The 19,544-nt window shown below is 36.5% G+C and overlaps 1 protein-coding gene across 12 annotated transcripts in view; it reads left to right on the top strand.

Moving 5' to 3' along the window:
- MYOT (myotilin) overlaps positions 1-19,203 on the top strand; it is a 54,955-nt gene extending 35,752 nt beyond the window's left edge. For 4 of the 12 annotated variants that reach the window (XM_026696526.2, XM_087924346.1, XM_026696531.2 and 1 more), the window contains 8 exons: positions 3,857-4,013; positions 8,466-8,567; positions 11,662-11,708; positions 12,184-12,316; positions 13,722-13,929; positions 16,758-16,923; positions 18,030-18,163; positions 18,654-19,203. In XM_026696526.2, coding sequence (XP_026552311.1) covers positions 3,857-4,013; positions 8,466-8,567; positions 11,662-11,708; positions 12,184-12,316; positions 13,722-13,929; positions 16,758-16,923; positions 18,030-18,163; positions 18,654-18,829 — 1,123 coding nt within the window. In that variant the 3' untranslated portion in view covers positions 18,830-19,203. Of the gene's footprint in view, positions 1-732; positions 1,424-3,856; positions 4,014-8,465; positions 8,568-11,661; positions 11,709-12,183; positions 12,317-13,721; positions 13,930-16,757; positions 16,924-18,029; positions 18,164-18,653 lie in introns of those variants that run through there. The other 8 variants (XM_087924348.1, XM_087924347.1, XM_026696532.2 and 5 more) reach the window with 5 other exon arrangements.
- Positions 19,204-19,544: the final 341 nt, after the last annotated feature.

The raw sequence follows: 19,544 nt of genomic DNA, 5'->3' as shown, positions 1-19,544 counted from the left end.
TTAGAATTAGATGTATACAGTACTATATTTTCCATTATAAAGAATTTGAGCATAATCCAGAGAGGAGGGGGAACACATCATCATCCTATTGATCTTGGGGTTCACAACAGAGCTTGTTTACTTGGAACTCAAATTTTGGTTGGTTGGTGGAAACTTAGCAGTGTAAGCAAGGAACATGCCTTTATCATAATGTATTGGTACTGCATAATTTTTTATTTGAATACATTGTTTTAAGTGACTAATAGAATTCACTATCTACTTGTGATCATTTTTATTTACTGTAGAAAGGATTTACATGGATGAAAAGGTCTTGTGGTAAAGTTTGCACTGAATCTTTAGATGAGTGAGTTGTATCTTTAAATCATAACTAGAGTTAAATTTTGCCAAAATAGTGTATTGCTTTCCAGTGATTTAAGAGAAAGAGTTTAATATAGGTTTAATTGCATATTCTACATATGGGGATGATGGGTATTAAAATAATTTCTGTACATTTAAAACTTTTTAAGTGCCTATGAGTATTCCTAGAATATTTCAGCATGTTTATGAGGAATTATTATTGGGGGAAAAAGATAAGGCAGGCAAATTTCAAGGATGCTCTAGATACAAAACATCTTGTTCCTGAGAAGAATGAATGTTAGCATTTGTCCATTGGTTCCCTTCTAATTTGATTGTCTATATAATCTTGTTGCATGCCCATTTATTTCTGTTCTTATTTGTATTGTTTTCCTAAAGGGATTATCTTCATCAAGACAGCTACTCTTTGCTGAGGCAGGGATTCAGTCCTACCTAGGACCCCTGCCAGGAAAGGCCACAAAATTTATCGACTCATTTTTTCCAACCACCAACCCAAAGTCTATTTTCACCTTCCAAAGCGCAGGACAATTGTGAAAGCTTTCCCATGAGTGTCAGTAATCTCCCATCTGTGTCCTCTATGTACCAACCTAGCATGTTTAATTATGAGCGTCCAAAACACTTTATCCAGTCTCAAAATACATATCAAGGGAAGCCACAGCCTCCAGGATCAGAGACCTCTGCTACACTTCTGAGCAGGCAAACCAAGCAGTCTTCCATTTTAATCCAGCCTTGTAATCCTAATGAGAAGAAATTTACTTCCTCTTCATCGCTGAGCTCGCCAATCTCATTGTCTTCACCTTCATATAGCGCTTCATTTCCCGTAACACCCGCATCTGTACAGTCTCCTGCTAGCTCATCATCTGGGCCGAGAATTTCATCCATGCATAATCAGTCCCCTGCAGCATTCCTTTGTTCTGTGTTGCCCTCTCACTTTGATTATAATAATAGCCAAGGTCCTTCCTCGGTGGACTCAAAGTAAGTATGCTCTTTCCCTTGCCTTGAACTGTGTGTAGGTGCATTCATGAAAACCTGAATGCTGTGGTCCTGTTTTGAGTGAGCTATGCTGCATGTAAGTGTTGAATGTAGAGATGGGAATTAGAAGGGGAAACTCAGGAATAGAAACTGTAACCAATGTTAATTGGAGCAAATTGGTTCCAAATGCCAACTTTTTGCAAAATGTGCGGAAGTTTCCAAAATTTTATATAAGTGGTGGCTTAAAAATAAAAGTAAAGGCAGAATTCCATCCTATTTAAACAAGTCCTGAAAATGAAGTCTAATTCTGGAAAATTATGCACTCGTCTAGTTGACATAATAAAAATTAAATTTATGAAGGGTTTATTTCAAGAAAAGATTAACAGATTTGAGACAAAAGATTATTTAATATTATTTCAGTTCATTTAATTATTGATTTATCCTATGTTTTTATCCTGGGATTTTATCCTGGGTATAATACATAGCTTTAGCACAATTCCGTCAAATAATTTGAGGATTCTTATTTGAAAGATTACATTATTTGCTGTGAGAGATTTTATGTGTCATTTGTGCAATGTACAAGATAAGTCAACCACGTTTTAGCTTGGTGTGTTGTGGAAATCCAGCCCATGTATTATGTAAATCCAAAAAATTGAGTAGAGAAAAAGTGCTGCCATTACTTTGTTGGGTATGTTCATTTAATGCAGCCTTTTCAAATTAGCTTACAGTTGCTACTGTCAACTTTAGCCATTCTGGCTAGGATGAACTTTGATCAACACATCTGACAGAAACAGTTTTCAGTGCTGTTTAATAATTCAGTTTTAGTCTTTTCCTTAGAGCATTTCCTACTTCAGTTCTGTTTATCTAGGCACTAAGCAACTGATCTGGAACAAATGGAATAGTTAGGTACAATCCAGACCTGAATGGAAAATACATCTGATATCAGTGAAGGCTAGATCCTGTCTCTTCTATATTATACTTTTGCCACTGTATAATGAGTCTTACCCTAAAAAAATGAAAAAATAAAAGGTGGTGCTTCTTTTTTTAGAATTTATAAATCTTTAAAAAGCTTTCTTGAAAAAGAAGCTAAGTAACTATTTTATTGGTGTACAGTTTTTTGGAAATAAGTGACAGCTCCCTGATTTCTCATAGAACACAAAATATTCTGGTGTTACCCACCCACAAATCTTTATGCATACAAAGAAAGCAGAATCCTCATTCTGCATAAAAAACTCAAGGCATTAAGGTTCAAGAGAAAGAGAAAATGTTTCTTAGTATTAGAATCGATAAAGTAAACTAGGGGACAGGAGCACCAGCCACATGCTTTTTAGAAAATTTGCATGCAGGGATTATAGATTTCTGAACTACCTACTTTAACATATTAAAAATTAAAGTTGTTTTTCAAAAAGAGTTTCATTATACAATTATTAAACATTTACCTGTTAATTTGCGTTCAACATTGTGACGCAAACATAAAAATATTTTCTAAATAAAAGTGTTACATTTCCATTATTTTTTAAAAAAATCATCTTGTGAGGAAAGAAATTCTAATTAATCTAGAAGGTGGAATCATGATCTTACATGGAATTAATCCCCAAGACAATAAGTGAGAGATAACTTGATACAGGAATTGATAATAAGTAAACAAGACATCTCAATAGATTTAACATTACAAAATAATAAACAAATATGGGATTGTATTATCAAGTTGCTGTTAATTTGTTAACAATAAATTTGCTTTTTCACACCTATACTTCAGGCATATAAAAACATTAATTGTTAAGAAATGAATTAAAATTGCTAGTTTCATTAAGGCTTAATAGGAATATAAAGTATGTAATGCTTAATTTTTGTATATAAACTAGAATAAATGATGGAGATTTGAGAGCACATTTCTCCCCTGATCTGCATTGTTTGAAAAGGTTAGAATGAAGTCGAGAGATTCTGCTTCTAGTACTAAACATCACTATTAAGCCATTCTGGGAGTAGTTCAGAGCAACGTAAGCTTTGAAGGCAGTAGGCGGTAGCCCTCCTGACTTTAAATTTCTTCATCCACTCTCAGTAGAGCAGACTTTAAGAGGGAAAGGAAACTTTTATTTTGTTATTTAATAGCAAGAATTACTTGCTGTTAAATAGATATCTGAGTTTGGGTTTTTTTTCCCCCTTAAATGATTGTTCTTGGTCTTCAAAAGCAGAAAAATGTTTGAACATTAGTAATTTCTAACAAAATACCACACTAATTCTCATACTTGGTATTTTATAACCTCAGTTAATAAAGATCCCACAAAACATTTTTAGCTGGTCAGATGATTTTTACAGCTTAATAATTATGTTTCTCCTAGGGCCATTTTTTTTAAAAAAATTGTATGATATGCAGCATATAGCGACTCCATACTCATGGCATTGATGGGTTTCTCCTTGCTCATCAGCTACAATATACACTTACAATAAGATTTATTTTCAATAGTTTGTCTTTTATACTCAGCTCTATTTAATAATTACAAGATCACCCTTCTTTTCCTTTAATTAGCAGTCATTCAAAGCCTATGTACAGTCCGCAAACTGATAGCCTTAAACAAGTACCAAAGGCTTCCGACAAAGAGATACAAGGAACAAAAGACGCCCTCATTCAAGACTTGGAAAGAAAACTGCGATGTAAAGATAACCTTCTGCATAATGGGAACCAAGTAAGACAATGTATAGAGAATACATATAAAAGGGAGGCTAGGAAACTACTGCTTAAGATGAATTACTCTGAATTTTTTTCCTTGCTTCTCTATACTGATTCATTAACCTAAACTCAATTCTGCAACATGCATTAACAAGACATCTATATGTTGATGTAGCTACTTACCCAACAAGATGACCACTCTCAGAATTAATTGAACAGTATGTTTAATATTGTTCAATATACTGAATTCAGAATTGGGATAATTCTGGATTTCTGTCCTTTAGAGACTATTGAGCTTTGGCAGTATTAGAACGTAATGCACCTTGGCATGAATTATTTCTTGGATCACCAATACTTATATCTTGATCAAATGCCACTTATGGATAATAGGTCTGGGATTTATATTTGGACATTATCAGTTCCAACTTGTGATAAGAATGAATCCTTTTGATCAGCCAATTGTGAAAGAAATTAGGAGGACAATGAATTACAAATAATATAGAGGTAAAGCTGAAAAGCACCACCATGTATTGTATGCCCACCATTTTCTCTTTATTATTATTGTATTATTACAATAATTTAGATATGTGTTCTGACATCATTACCCTGTTTTCCAGGGAAGTCACCAAGGGAGGAAGTGGTAAGTGGGGTGGGGGAGCATATAATGTGACAGGAAATTGAATTAGATTCTAGAGTGGGAGAAAATGGTAGCAACTCTATGCTTTTTATATGTATAATTCATATTACTCTTATCCATCTAGTGCTATTGCATTCAGTCCATCTTTCATGTTTCATTATGAATGAAACTACAACAGATTTGTATTAAATTAAGGTTCCCTTTCATGTGTTGTCAAAACTAAATCTAGCCCAATTTTTTTATATATATGTGTAGGTATTAGAAGTTAATGTAATGTTTTATTCATTCATTAGATAACAATTATCAGCTTAGGCAAGGCATTTTCCAACATCTGTAGAATAGTGATTTGTTTTAGTACTATATTAAGCAAATGTTTGATTAACCATGGTTTATTTCATTGCAACAGGCTGGGTTCATTCAACATACTAATCCTTAAAGCAAAAACAGTAACTAGGATCATTTTACATATAGACCAAAATCAAGAGAAGTGTGTAGTAGAACCTTGCCCCATCCAAGCTGCTATGCAAAAATCATACCACTATCCCTCACTGCAGACCGAAGGAAAATACTTGCAGTATCAGTGTCCCATTCATATTCTATTTTCATGTTGTGTGCATTTTTTTGACCATATTGGAAAGAATTTATCAGTTCCCTAGGGAAAGCGGGGAGGCTGAAAATCTATTAAGCCCTTTGGATTTTTGAGATAAACCTGAAGTCTGGGAAGCGGGGTAAACCAAGCACTTGTCACAAATCAAGTTTTACTGTATGTTTAAATAGACTGCAGCTGAACTGAAAATAAATCGGTTTAGTTGCTGAATGTGGAAAACTGAAAAATCACCATATGAAAATACTCTTGGCACATAAAGTCACATGTATTTGTGTGCTACCCTTTTAGCAACATGTCAATATTTTTAAACAACTAAAGGACCACCGTTAGTGTTTGCTTTAGTAAGGAGATCTCTAATGCAAATGCATGGGACCATATCAGTTTGCTTGTGAAATGAGATCCAAAATAGAGAAGTTCCTCAATATATACAAGAAGTTCATTATTGTTTCCGTGGGTGGAAGGCAGTTATCAATAAGACACCCATACTGTAAGATCTTTTTTCACAGAAAAAGATGCAGAAATACAGTATTCCTAATTATAGTGTGGCAATAAGTTCTACTGACTGAGGTGAGCATCCTGCATGTCACCGAGGTGTGATATCTTGGCAACAGTAGGGGATTACAGTTTCTCTTCAGAGCAGAGAAATACATAATTTCTTTTGGTGACGTGGCTGGTATTGTGCTAAAAAGGAGAAGTTGAGGCAAAACAGAACTATTTAGTATCATTAATTAGTACCTTCTGCATATTTAATGGCTTTGTCCTTGTCATGCTAACAATTACCATTTGTTGCCTAACCCCTCTAAGGTTTCATTGTATTACTCTTCTTTCTGTCCTGTGTAATCAGCAAAACCATGTCAACATCTTCAATTTTTTCATTTTTACACAAATGTCCTGAGACTTCTAGTCAGCAATAAATGTAGATAATGTCATTTCTGTAAGCCAGAGAAATTAATTTATCCATTATAAGCAAAATCTGTCCACAACCATTCCTCCATAGTGACTAGTGTTGAATTTTTCCAACTCTGTATAATCTTGTTGCTGTTGCAGGGGTGGGATTCTACCAGTTCGGCTTGGTTCTATAGAACCAGTTGTTACGGTTCCCAGTAGTTGAGAATTGGTAAATCGGGCCTCTGGCTGGCACCACCCCTCTCCTCCCGCTTCTCCAATCCCTGCCCTGTGCGCGTGCGCTACATGCATGCAGCCTGTTTTTGCCCAACTGCCAGGCCACCATTGCTGCCTGCCTTTCGCTTTAGCACAGTGAAAAGCTTGCAAGTCCCCCTCCCTCGGGAAACGGCTCCTGTCTGCTCACAGGCAAGCCTGCAAGTTGCGCTAGCCCCTCTCCCACTGTCCCTGGGTCTCGCCCACCCTCCATGGGTCTCCCTATAGCTCCCCAGGCCTCGCCCTGCCCTCTGCAGGTGTCCCTGTAGCTCCCCAGGCCTCGCCCTGCCCTCCACAAGCCTCTCCCACCTTGCGTCCGTGCTGGGCTTCCTCCCGCCTGGCCGCCTGCTTCTTGACATGAAGGCTGAGCTGGACACTGGGCCTGAGCCTGAGAGGGGCGATGGGAGGCTGGGAACTCCTGGAGCTGCTTCCCGCTGCTGGGCCCCTGGGCCCCGCCAAAAAGGGCAGGTGGATGTTCCGGGGGCCAGGACTGCTCCTTTTTTGTTCTCCCACCTCCCGCTGCTCTGGAGCTCGCTGAATCAGTTCATCTCAGACCAGGTGTGTGTGTGTCACGAGAAAGAGTTTGGTGTGTTTGTGGGAGGGGAGGGGGAGGAAGGAAGGAAGAAAAGAGCAAGAAAGCAAGGAAGGAAGAACAAGAGAGAAAGAAAGAGCAAGGAAAAAAGAGGAAAAGAAAGAAAAAGAAAGAAAGAAAGAAAGAAAGAAAGAAAGAAAGAAAGAAAGAAAGAAAGAAAGAAAACAAAATAGGAAGGAAGAAAGAAATAGGAAGGAAGGGAGAAAGAGAGAGAAGGAAAGAAACTTCCAGCACCCACAAGAAATCCAAGCTTGGAGCAGTTTAAAGGAGCAGCTTGAAAACACATGGTTGTTAAGCTCCAAAAACTGCTTCTAGCCTGGATTCATGGCTTGCAGCAACAGTTTGGAGCCCACTGGTGATCCGTGAGAAAATTTTGGTGGTCTGCAGAGAAATGTCACCCCAGAGCAAATTAATCCAGGCTGCGCGGGAACACATGGCTGCGCTGCCCACTCACTCCTTACCTGGCAAAATTGCCTGCTAAGTTGCCATTTTTCCTTTTTTTCCCTGACCATCAGCTGTTCTGATGTGCTGGGAAATTGAGACTAGCTAGAAAGCAGGAAGCCATTGGCTTTCTAGCTAATCTTTAGATCTTTGGCTCTACTTTTAAGCAGGGCCGAACCTTCCTTAGGACTGAAGCAGTGCAGACTCAGATAGCCGATGGCAGAAACACAGATCTAAGTGAATATGTGATTCTGTGAGCAACTTAATTTGCTTGCCTGCTTTGCCTGATTTGGGGTAAAAGTTGCTCTTTTTTGTAAAAAATTCAATATTTATATATTTATAATATTTACATACAAGCCATGCCCAGCAGTCACATGACCACCAAGCCACACCCACAAATTAGGCCACACCCACAGAACCGGTTGTTAAGAAATTTGAATCCCACCCCTGTGCTGTTGATCATATAGTTGTGGTGCTCCATCACTGGAGGTTTTAAGAAAAGACTAGATAATCAATTGTCTGAAATGGTATAGGATCTCCTGCTTGAGCAGGGAGTTGGACTAGAAGACCTCGAAGGTCCCCTCCAGCTCTATTCTGATTGATTGAGTCGTGGTGGTAGAGCTAGCCTGGAAGCAGCTATGAAGCCTACTTCAAGAATTCTTTTTTCAAGGAGTTATCTATAATAGCAACATGGCATCAGTGGATCCTGTTAATTGGCTCACGAAACACAAAGCTCTCCCCTCAAATCACCCACAGGGCATCCGATAAAAACATCCTGTACATATTTTTCCTTGTTCTTCTTTTCCCATTGTGTTGCTTCATGAAGATTTAGCTTCTACTCAGAGAATTCCCATAGTAAAAATATGCTGTTTTCACATCTCACGTCTGCAAACAGTAGTGATTAAAACAGCTTTTTGTCCTGCTCTTATCAAAGAAGAGTAATTCCTAGGTAATCTCAGAGTGAGCTGTTATACTGAATGGAAATTTAAGCGTTCTCTGATTTTCTTTAATGTTCATGTTTCCTTTTCATAAGCGTTTAAGCTACGAAGAAAGAATGGCTCGCAGGTTACTTGGACCAGAGAATGCTGCATCTGTGTTTGTATCACAGAATGAACAAAATGCACAGGACACACAAGTAAGTCCTCCTTAATTTTTTCCCTATTCACCCAAAAGCAGAACTGAAATCCAAACTGTTCCCCATAATCATACAAAGGTAGCAGAAGTTTTCCTGAATGCAATACAACTTACAACCACAATGGAGCCCAAAATTTCCATTGCCAAGCAAGACAGTTGTTAAGTGAGTTGTGCCCCATTTTATGACCTTTTTGCCACAGTTGTTAAGAGAATCGTAGTGGTTCAGTGAACCTGGCTTTCCCCATTGATTTTACTTATCAGAAACCAGCTGGGAAGGTTACAGATGATGATCACATGACCCCAGGACAGTGCAGCAGTCATAAATGTGTGCCAATTGCCAAGCACCCGAATTTTGATTATGTGATTGTGGGGATTCTGCAATGGTTGTGTGAAAAATGGTCATAACTTTTTTCGTTGCTGTTGTAACTTTGAACAGTCGCTAAACGAATATTTGTAAGTTAGGACTACCTGCATTTGAAAGCTATTGAATATGGAATGAAAAGATAGTGGCTCATTTCACAGAGTGTGCTACATTCATGGCCTGTTGAACAAGTCATGGCCAAGTTCACCCATAATTCAATTTACACAGTTAACAAACCACAATGCCTAAATTCATATATTGTACTAAAGTGAAATGAAACAAAAACACATTAACCTAATGTATAAACTTAAATTGTAACTCAGGCAAAACATGGATGGAGGTAGGATTTGTCTCCCAAGTTGTCTGAAGGATAGAAAGCTAGGAGAAAGAAGCCATTATCTTTACTGAACCTGAACTGTTCTGTTACAGCTTATCGTTACTTATGCACAAAACTTTCCACGCATAAACTGTTCCATCCGTGGAGCTACTTTTTGCTGTGGTTTGTGCCCAAAACATGAAAATGTGAAATGTGTTTTGCTTAGACTGTGAACTCAAATTGTTTATTCCGGATACATATGTTGTAGGGTTGGAAGAATGAGAGGGAAGGCAAAGTTACCATGGTGGCTGAAGGAAAGTGAATACTTTCCAGTGCAGTATATCTCCCTCCTTTTTCTCCCTCATCTCACCGCATTTGTTGTCTCCACCTGCTCTGAGCTGCCACATGTCCATCACCCTTAGATTCAAGGACAGGCAGGCAGGTTGGAAATACTGGACTTGAATTTGGGGTCAGCAAAAGCTATAAGAAGATCAAATGGCCTGTATGCAGGCCATGGCAGAAGGAGGGAGGGAAGAAGCGTATTATAGCTTTGCCCTTTTTGTCCTCTTTGATGCTTTCAAGTCAATCTTGACTCCTGGCCATTACTGGGAAAAATCCCTGCAATTTTCTTGGCAAGATTTTGGAAGTGGATGGAGCTGAGTGTCTGGCCCAAGGTCAACTAGCTGGCTGATCAGCCTAAGATGGGACTAGAATTCCTGGTCTCCTGGTTTCTAGCCTAACTATTACACTAAACACTCTTTCTCTAATCAAATACGAATGAAACAATTGCTTTGATATTTTAATATTCAGAGTATTGCACACACAAAAAATATATAATCATATAAATTATTGGTAGTACGTTTCACTATTGTTTAATTGTCCCTGTCTAGTTTCTTTAATTTTGTCCATGCTTAGACTATGCAAATCAAACACAGAAATTGGGGGATTTACAGAAACCTGCAAGCCTTCATAGTAACATGTTTTATTTTCATCATTATACAATTACTCAATTACCTTATTAGTACCCATTCAAATATGCAAATGTGGGTAAATAGGAAGAGAACAAAAAGGCATGGAGTCACAAAGTAGGGCTCAGGATGCTTAAAGCTAAGCTTGGGAGGAACCAAGCAGTCGCAGGGACTGAGCATGTCCTATGGTACATAAATCAGCACAATGCTTTTTCATACAAATAGAGGGAGAAACTGGAAGGGAGGCATTCAAATTGCCCCATGAAATTGGGGCAATGAGGTGGTTAGGTTTCAGATACATAGCATTTATCACATTAATTTATATAGCAAATACGAAGGCAGTGTAGTAGAAATTGATCAAAGGAGAACAAAATTCTGATTTAAAAAATTCTAGTAATTCCTTTCTCTATGTATTGCTTTTGCAACTTTTTTAGCCTCTGGATTATTTCATGTTGACTACTTAATAGTTGGTAGTAGTTATATATTTATTTACAAAGTAGAGATCATAGCTAATTGAAGAGCAAAGCATATGCTACAATTCATACAAAAGTCTTGATGAAATTAGTCTGGTGTATTTCGCCACTGCAAAAATCAGCATTCCAAAATACAGTCAGCAGATGTGTAAAATTTGTCACAGAGCTTATATCGTACTATGAAGGGTGTGCACATTCCTAAAACTGCCTGAATTGCACTACCTACACTTAGCTGTTCTTGACATCACCAAAATGGTAAGAAAATTACTGTACCTAAGTAATACTTTGAATAATACTTTGAATAATAATAACTTGGTGAAAATATTTTAAGCTAAAAAGGTTTTTTAAAAATGTTATGTAGCCCACTTCATGTTGTGTAAGATTTTGTCAAAGCTCAGGTAGCTATGATCTAATAAGGAAAATATTTTCCAATTTAAGATGTGTTAATTGCTATTGGAACCCTTTTGTGAGCATGTACAACTCTGTGCTCTTGCCAATATTCTACTAAAATGACTCGACTGCTATTCCTGCACTCCTAAAGGACAGTATGTCCCTAGGTCTTATTTTAGTGACTTAATAGCCTCTCTTTTCTAACAAAGACTATGTGTTTCCCAAAATACTGTGCACTATAACAAAAAAAAATTCATTCTATAGGCACATATGCTTCTGAGAAGGACAAGAAACCCACTGTTCTGTCTTAAGAGTGGCTGGGGGTAGCCCACAAGTGCCACGTGAGCCCTCTGAAACCCTCTTACCATAGTCACAAGAATAACAATTGAGGTTCTTTACTGTGTTAGTGTGAACGTGAAGTACTGATACCAAAGATTGTAATTCTATATGCTGTTAAAAAAGTGCCCATAATTACATTATTAGTTACCTGGCAAATTTAAGTACCTGAAGACGTGAAGTTTATGACCTTTTGACAGAATTCTGTTACCACAATGTAATGATCACTTACGTCTTTTTGTTTTCAACAGCAAAATTTGGAAAGTGTACGGCTGCAAGTTCCTCATCAGCATGTAAGGTACTGGCTGTTGGCATGTTTTATGAAACAACATTTTATCCAAACAACATTTTGTGTGAAACACTAGTTCTGCTCTACTAGGCTGAACAGTGAATGAATTACAAAAAAAGGTGAATGTATGGTTTGGCCGCTGTTAGATTATGCGGTTTCAGATGCAGGCATAACAGTTGTGATTCAGAGCATTTGGATATTTAGAAGATGACAAATTCTTAGAATAAATTATATTCGGTTTGACTTAAGGGAAAACTATTAAGGCACTGTAATAGCATAAGCCTAGGAACTTCCATCTGTAAAATAAGCACACATTCTGAGAGTTTTCATAGCTGAGGCAAATCTAGAAATCTAATTTCATTTGAGTAGGTGATAATTTAGCTGCCATGCAGTGGAACTAACTTTGCAGGCTGGGTGATTCAAGGTATATGAGAAAAAAACTTATTTAGAAATCATTTTATTTCCTATTTCATTTGTAATGTAGGAATAGGCCATCTTCAAGGGGAGAAAAAAATGATCAAGGTGCAATTCAGGAGAAATTTTTTCAACCACGCTTCATACAAGTGCCTGAAGATGTAACAGTTGAAGAAGGAAGATTCTGTAGGCTTGATTTTAAGGTAATAAATGCATTCTTTCAAATGTTTTTGAGAGACAATTAATACTGGAATTTTTTAAAAATATTTTTTTTGCTAAATTTTTGAGAATCCAGGACTCTCTTTCAAGCAGAATTAAAATAGCTGGGTCTTAAAAGGTCACATTTGGAACATGAAGATCCTGTATTTTTCCCAGGCATCTGATACTAAGAAAGCAGATTAAGCTTCTCTCCATTCTCCCTGAAACTACATAATCTCTTTTTAAAGCTGTCTAAAACTATTGACCCTCAGATCTTCTGGTACCAGATTCCATGGGTTAATTATAGAATTTTAGTAAGAGCTATTTAGGATAATGGCCAAAAGCTTTCCCGAGCAGGTTAATCATCCATTGTCACAAGCATTTTTTTTGTAATTGTAGCTGTACAACAAATCAGAATATCGTCCATTGTGAGTAGAGTTTAGTTGTAATATTGTGGTTAGTAGCCACAATAATGTTGTGGTTAGTGGCAGTGGTGTCCACTGCAATAATCAGTGGCTTCATAATTAATGGTGGTTGTGACTGGATGAGTAGAGCCCTGCCCTTTTTACATGCATGCAATGTATGAAACAAAGATGTTTTGCAGGCGATCAAAAGGCTTGCATCCACTATTTTGAAGTTAGTGACTCATTGCATATGGCGCTTAGATTTGAGTAGTATTCTGCCAATGTTCTTTTCCTTTATTTTTCTATATAGCCTTGTTTGCTAGTGGACAAGAAATTTGAAAGGATCTCCAGTCTATAGGCATTAGACTGGCAATTATAAAAGGGCAATTTGTATGACAGAGATATTCTGGCCTAGTCTTGTATGCTTACACATTGTTCCTTTTGTCCCAATTTTAGGCCGTGCAGATAATTTCATATATGTAGTACTATATTTACATTTCACTATATTACACAGTAGAGTATTTCTATTTATATACTATATAAAAAAATATTGTGTTTTTTTGCTGCTTTGTCCATTTTTTACTTAAGCATTAGAAGTTCAAATCAGCAAAAATTTTAATTTTAAAGAATTTCAGTTACTTTGCCTAATTTCAGATATTTGGATTGAAACTTGTCCATTTAATTGTGTACTTCTTTTTTGTAGTCCTACCTTGCCTATGTGTTAAAGCTGCTTCACGTATTACCACATTAGTGCAAATACAAAATAGATGTTTATAACACACAATTATGGTGTATGTTATGTTGGCACACCATGATCTTGTCCAGTTTCCAAAACTTTGCAGTTTGCCATATATGTATGTTATATGCCATGTCCTAAATAGAAGTGTTTCCAATAGGGTAGAATTTATTTACTTACTTAAAATATAAATAAATAGTGGGATGCTTTCCATGTAGATTTGCCCTTGGACATTAAACTTTCCCTCAATTCCTCTCTTTCCCCTTGTAGGTCAGTGGGCTACCAATCCCAGATGTGGCATGGTACCTAAATGGAAGACTTATCCACCCAGATGATTTTCATAAAATGATAGTATCAGAAAAAGGCTTCCACTCATTCATTTTTGAAGTAGTTCGGGTCTATGATGCAGGAACATGGGAGTGTGTGGCTTATAACCGTGCTGGAGAAGCTTCCTTTTCAGTGAAAATAGATGTTATTGGTATGAGAAGGCTTTGTATGCTTGGAAATGGTTTTTCCTTCAACAGATGTGTCATATACTGTATAGATTATTATTATTATGCACAACTATGTGAAATGATAACTGCCAGTTCTTTAGCTGGAGTTAATATTCATATGCATGGTTTTTCCCCAACAAGTGGTACAGTGGCCTAGAGGTGGAGGTCTCGCCTCACAATCAGGAGCTGTGAGTTCGATCCTAGGTAGAGGCAGATACGTCTCTCTCTGGGCATGTTGAGAATATATTTGCTGAATATAACCACACTGGTGACCGGAAGGGCATCTGGCCAATAAACAGTTAGATCCATTTGGTTGCCCAGACTCCACCCCGCAAGGGATTATGGGATTGTTAAAAGATGATGATGATGGAGTTCTTCCCAATCTATCAGTGTAGTGTATGTGCAGTGTGTCCTTTTGTTATTTGGCAGATGGGACTTTTGTCAATGTGTAGATTTTTTAAGTGCCATCCAAGACTTTGGAAAGGCAACCAGTGTGCTAATCACTATACTGTTTTTTCTACTGTTTTTTCCCTATTCCATTACATCTTTCAATTATATATGTCCTTGTTTATCAACCGCAATTGATTTTGTTTTCAATAATTTTATTGAGGATTATATTAAGTAAATACATTATAGTAAAACTGCAATATAGTACAGAAATATATTATTTCTATTTTTTATAACAATTAAAAAGTGAAAAGGAAAAAAAATGACATTGTAAAAGAAACTAGCCCTTTCATCCCAAGCAAGAATAATCAACATTAAGCACTTATCACAGTCTCTTAAAATACAACCAAACACTTATTTATTCTATAACTGATCCCATATACTATAAGTCCATCTTCAGTTCTCCTTATTAATCAGCAAAAATCCAATAAGGGTTATAAGAAATAACAAGTAAAGTATTTATTTCTCCATTTCCATTTAAACAAATAGCCCTTAGTCCCGCTCTTCAAATAGTCAAAGTCCAGTCCTGAATTAAATATAAGCAATAAAACATTACCAAAAGTAACCATCATCCAATCCCAATTTTAAAAAATTAGACATTACCATTATTTATATTATCAAAAATAACAAGATGCAAACCACTACATTACCACAAATAACTATTACCATCCAATCCCCATCAAACCATTAGGCACCATTAAACATAGCAATCCCTTATTTAACCGTGATCACAAAACACAATTTTGTATTTTTTTCTTTCAGGATTGTTCAATCCCACAAAGAAAATTCTAGCACTTGTTTTGTTAGTCTCTTTGTCTCTGCTCGAAATTTTTGTCATCTATGTCAGAAGTCTTGTAATCCAGAGAGTGCTTTCAATAAATCTTGAATAATACAATATAAGAAAATAATCTTCAACACTTTTTTGATTTATTACTTGAAAACTTTTTTTTGGGTTTTGTTTTTAAATAATCACCCATTATTATGGAATTTTTATTTCTTGTGGGTTGTAGTTTTTGATTTCATCTTAAAATCTATTTTAGTTTTATTTCAATAGGGCTTGTTTCTCTTCAATAACACCTTTTTAAATAACTCCAAAACCCTTTGCACTCAAACATTTCTTATATGCTAGCCATCTGTTGCCCTCTAGTGTTCAACCTTCAAAGTAATCTTATCAACTCAAAATATAAAGAGAATTTTGCCACGAGAGGATATTTTCAATTAGCTCCAGTCTTGATTTCAAATCTATCAGTCCTTAATCTATTTAGAACTTTATGAGATCAATGCTACAGTCACCTTTTTGCGATATGTTACAAAACTTTAAACAAGAAACTTTATTTCTTTCTAAACTGATAGAAGAACTTACCCAGCAAACTTGTGGGTTTGAAGATTTTTCAATAACAATTTTTAAAAAATAACACTGCAGCATGATTAAAAAGACAATATTTGGTTGAGCCTTGAATACATAAAAAGACAACTCTGAGCTTGGTGGAATCCCAATCCTACAATTCCCAGCTGATTGCGAGACCACAAAAACATCAATTTCTTCTGTCTTCTCACCAAAAAAAAAAAACTGTCTGGAGTAAATAATGTGTGGGTAATCTCAAGATCTCTCCTCGGTCCAGAGATGATTTTCAGCAGTCCATATCCAGCATCCAATTGCCTTTATGGCCATAATGTCTGCTACAATCTACAGAACCACAGTTCATCATTCCTCACCAGAAGTGTCTCATTTAGCTACTCAATTGGGTCTGACAATTAGGTCATTAAGCAAAGCCCTTAGTAAGTGAAGCCACAAGTGTGTTTGATCTTATCTACGAAGTTCATACATGCAAGCAAGGAGTGGTCATAAAGTTACTTTTTTAATCAGTTGTAAATGGTCACTAAACAAGGACAACCCATCTGATCTAATGTAGAGAAAGGAGGGCTATCTATAAGATACAAGTTCCAAAGGTGGAGAATCTAGCCCTGGTAATGTTGTTCCATCATCCATTTCAGCTGGATCTGCTAAAAATGGAAGATATCCAATGTCTGAAATATTCTCTATTCCTGCTCTATTCTTAGTGATTATGTAAGCATAATTGCAATGTGCGTTGCAACCATAGCCAACATTGACCTAAATCTGATATGTGGTATACACTTTCCTGAGATAACTTGGAGCTGAGGCAACCATACGTAATGAGCCACTTATTCAACTTTAGAAGAGAGTCATTTTCAACCATGTTAATGTCAGTTAACTTACTGGTTGGTTGGGTTTTTTAACTGGTATTCGCTTTTACTATTTCATGGATACGTGTGGTTTTTTTTTTTTGCAATTTTGTTTCTTAAAACAATCTGACTCCTTGCGTTTCTTTATTAAAATCTCTAGCAAAAGAACATCGTAAAGCACCAGTTTTCATCTCTAAAGCACAAAGCACAAAAGTTTTTGAGGGGGATTCAGCTAGACTTGAGTGCCAGGTGTGTGCTATCCCACCACCACAAATATACTGGAAAAGAAATAATGAAATGGTGCAGTTCAATACAGACAGAATCAGGTAAGGGCACTTCTGCTGGATTTGCTTTTTAGCTGATTAGAAGTAGAGAAGTTTCCTGTGGCGGAGTCTAGTTAAAGGACTACAGATGTTACTGCAGTGTGCCATTCATTAGAGGAAAACTAAAAAGCATTACCTTTTCCACTGCCTCAGACTGCCTTTCCATCCAGGACCCTACAATATAGTTAACATGTAAGATTCTGATTTTGCTTCTCTGTCAAAAATGAGGCAGTCGATGTTTAGAAAGCATAGCTTATTAAAATTAAGAACTCTTAAAATGAAAATTAGAACTAAGTTCTAATTTTATTGTTCTATTTTATTGTTTTTTAAAGCATAACTGCCCAGTCATTTGGAGTCAGACAGCCTGTAAATTTAATGAAATAAATTAAAGTGTTGTCTGTTACATAAAGTTGTTACATGAAGAATATGTAGGAGTTATAGTAAAATGGGGAAATGTTGTATATATATTTGTAAATACTGCTATAAGTTAAAAGTAGAAAAAACTATAACATATAGAATAGTAATAATTATGTCAATATGAGTGAATACCGTTACCTGAACGCTGTAATGAGTGTAAATGTGGTGTTTTAGTTGAAATATGATTAATAAAATTACTTTGAAATGGAAAATAAATAAAGTGATGTCTGCTAGCTCCTTACTGCCTATTTCATATTTATTGGAGTGGCAACAGCAGTAATAATAATAGTAGAATTTTGCTACTGGTTCATCTTGCAAAAAGATATGGGGAAGCATACAGTATCTGCCTTGTGCACAGTAGTGAGGATAGAGAAAAGGAATTCATTCAGAGAGCTGAGTGCAGATCATTCAATTGCAGAATACTGGAAATTGCTGAATTTTGGATGAAGAAGGTGGATCTGCAACATGAGGTCTGATTTATATAACAGGACACTACAGAGCCCCAAAATTGGGCTATGAAACTTTCAAAACTGTTTAACAAGAATTTGATACATATATCATGTGTGTGTGTGTGTGTGTGTGTGTATGTATATATGTACATATGTGTACACACACACACACACATCTAATCAAGAGTAATGGTTTTTAGTCAGGTCCAGCTAAAGTAATTTTGTTTTTCTTCCATTTTGTAGCATGTTTCATGATGCTTCTGGTAAAGTTTGCTTGCTGATCCATGATGTAAATAAGAAAGATGCTGGTTGGTACACAGTATCTGCAGTCAATGAGGCAGGAGTGGCAACATGTCATGCCAGATTGGATGTGGCTAGTAAGTGTATTTTCTCTGGTGATTGAATGTACTTTCCTTATACCTAGGTTGATCGTTAGCAAATGCATCTGTTCAGCTATATATTCCCTAGCTAAATTACATGAACTATATTTCCATGTAGGAAGCACTGAAGCACTTCCATAGTGAAAGGATTGCCCAAGGGACACTCCTTTCATGTCTGTGTTAATGAGACCACCAAAGTGGTACCTATTGTTGTACTTGCATTTGCACGCTTTCAAACTGCTGAGTTAGCAGGAGCTGGAGCAAATGACAGGAGCTCACCCTGTCACACAGCAGCACTTAGGCTTCGGATGCAGGTTTGCAAATTGCCAACCTAGCATCCTAACCATCTGAGCCACTACACTCCTAACATCATGGTAAAACTCATTCAAACTGTGTGTATTAACATACGATCTTAGCGCTGTAGCCTCTTGTAGTTCCTTCCCTCTGCAAGACAATTTGAACTGTCTCTATTCATGTTCTTTTTCAGCACACACGTACAAGCCGCTTCCAAATCCAAAGCCGCTGAAGGTTCGACCAACTTTTAGCAAGTATTTGGCGCTTAATGGGAAAGGTGTCAATGTGAAGCAGGCTTTTTTTCCTGATGAAGGAGAATATCAGCGTATGGCAACACAGTCCGGACTCTTTGAGAGTGATGAACTTTAATAACAGAAAGAAAGAAAATACGTTATGCCCCTGCAACAGACTAAAAAAAAAACAGTGCGTAGATTTAATTAAATGGCAGTAGCACTGTTTAGCAAACATGCATAATATATTTTTATTTATGACTTAACTCCTGCTATTCCTGTTGCTTTGAATTTGATCAATTTTTACTAATGTGTGTGCTGTTGCAGAAGGAAATAGCAAATGTTTGTACTTTTGAGTTTAAAGGCCAAGAAACTGGGCCTATTTCAAGCAAGAAAGTTTGAATGCATCTAGTTTCAGTCACAAGATTTTTATTTCTACTGCTTCATTAATATCACTTCCAATGTAAACATTTCTGCTGATCAATTAATAAATATAAATTTGGGTGTTTTTAATGAAAGTTTTATGTTCAGAGAAAATACAGTAGCTTTAAATAGAATATTTGCAATAGGTTTCATTTGGATTAGATATAATAAACACAGTTCAATAGTGCTATGGACATAATGAAGATCCTTAAAAAACTGATTAGGTTTGGGTTACACCATTTTTAAAAAATCCACATGTTGTCTTTGAATAATTATAAAGTGAAGGTTCCTCTTTCAAAGGTACTGCATACTTCCAGGATGCAAAATATAATTTTATCATGATCCCAGAAGGTCTGTTAAGAATCTTAACAAGTCTGTGGTAGCATTATGGTCAAAAATGTGTTTGTTTTTAAATTAAGATCAAGATTTTT

The sequence above is a fragment of the Pseudonaja textilis genome, chromosome 2, assembly GCF_049901715.1.
Source record: "Pseudonaja textilis isolate UNSWEBS1 chromosome 2, rPseTex1.2, whole genome shotgun sequence".
In the NCBI taxonomy this organism is placed as follows: domain Eukaryota; kingdom Metazoa; phylum Chordata; class Lepidosauria; order Squamata; family Elapidae; genus Pseudonaja; species Pseudonaja textilis.
The sequence above is the reverse complement of the archived record's forward strand: the minus strand, read 5'-3'. Positions and strand labels throughout refer to the sequence as shown.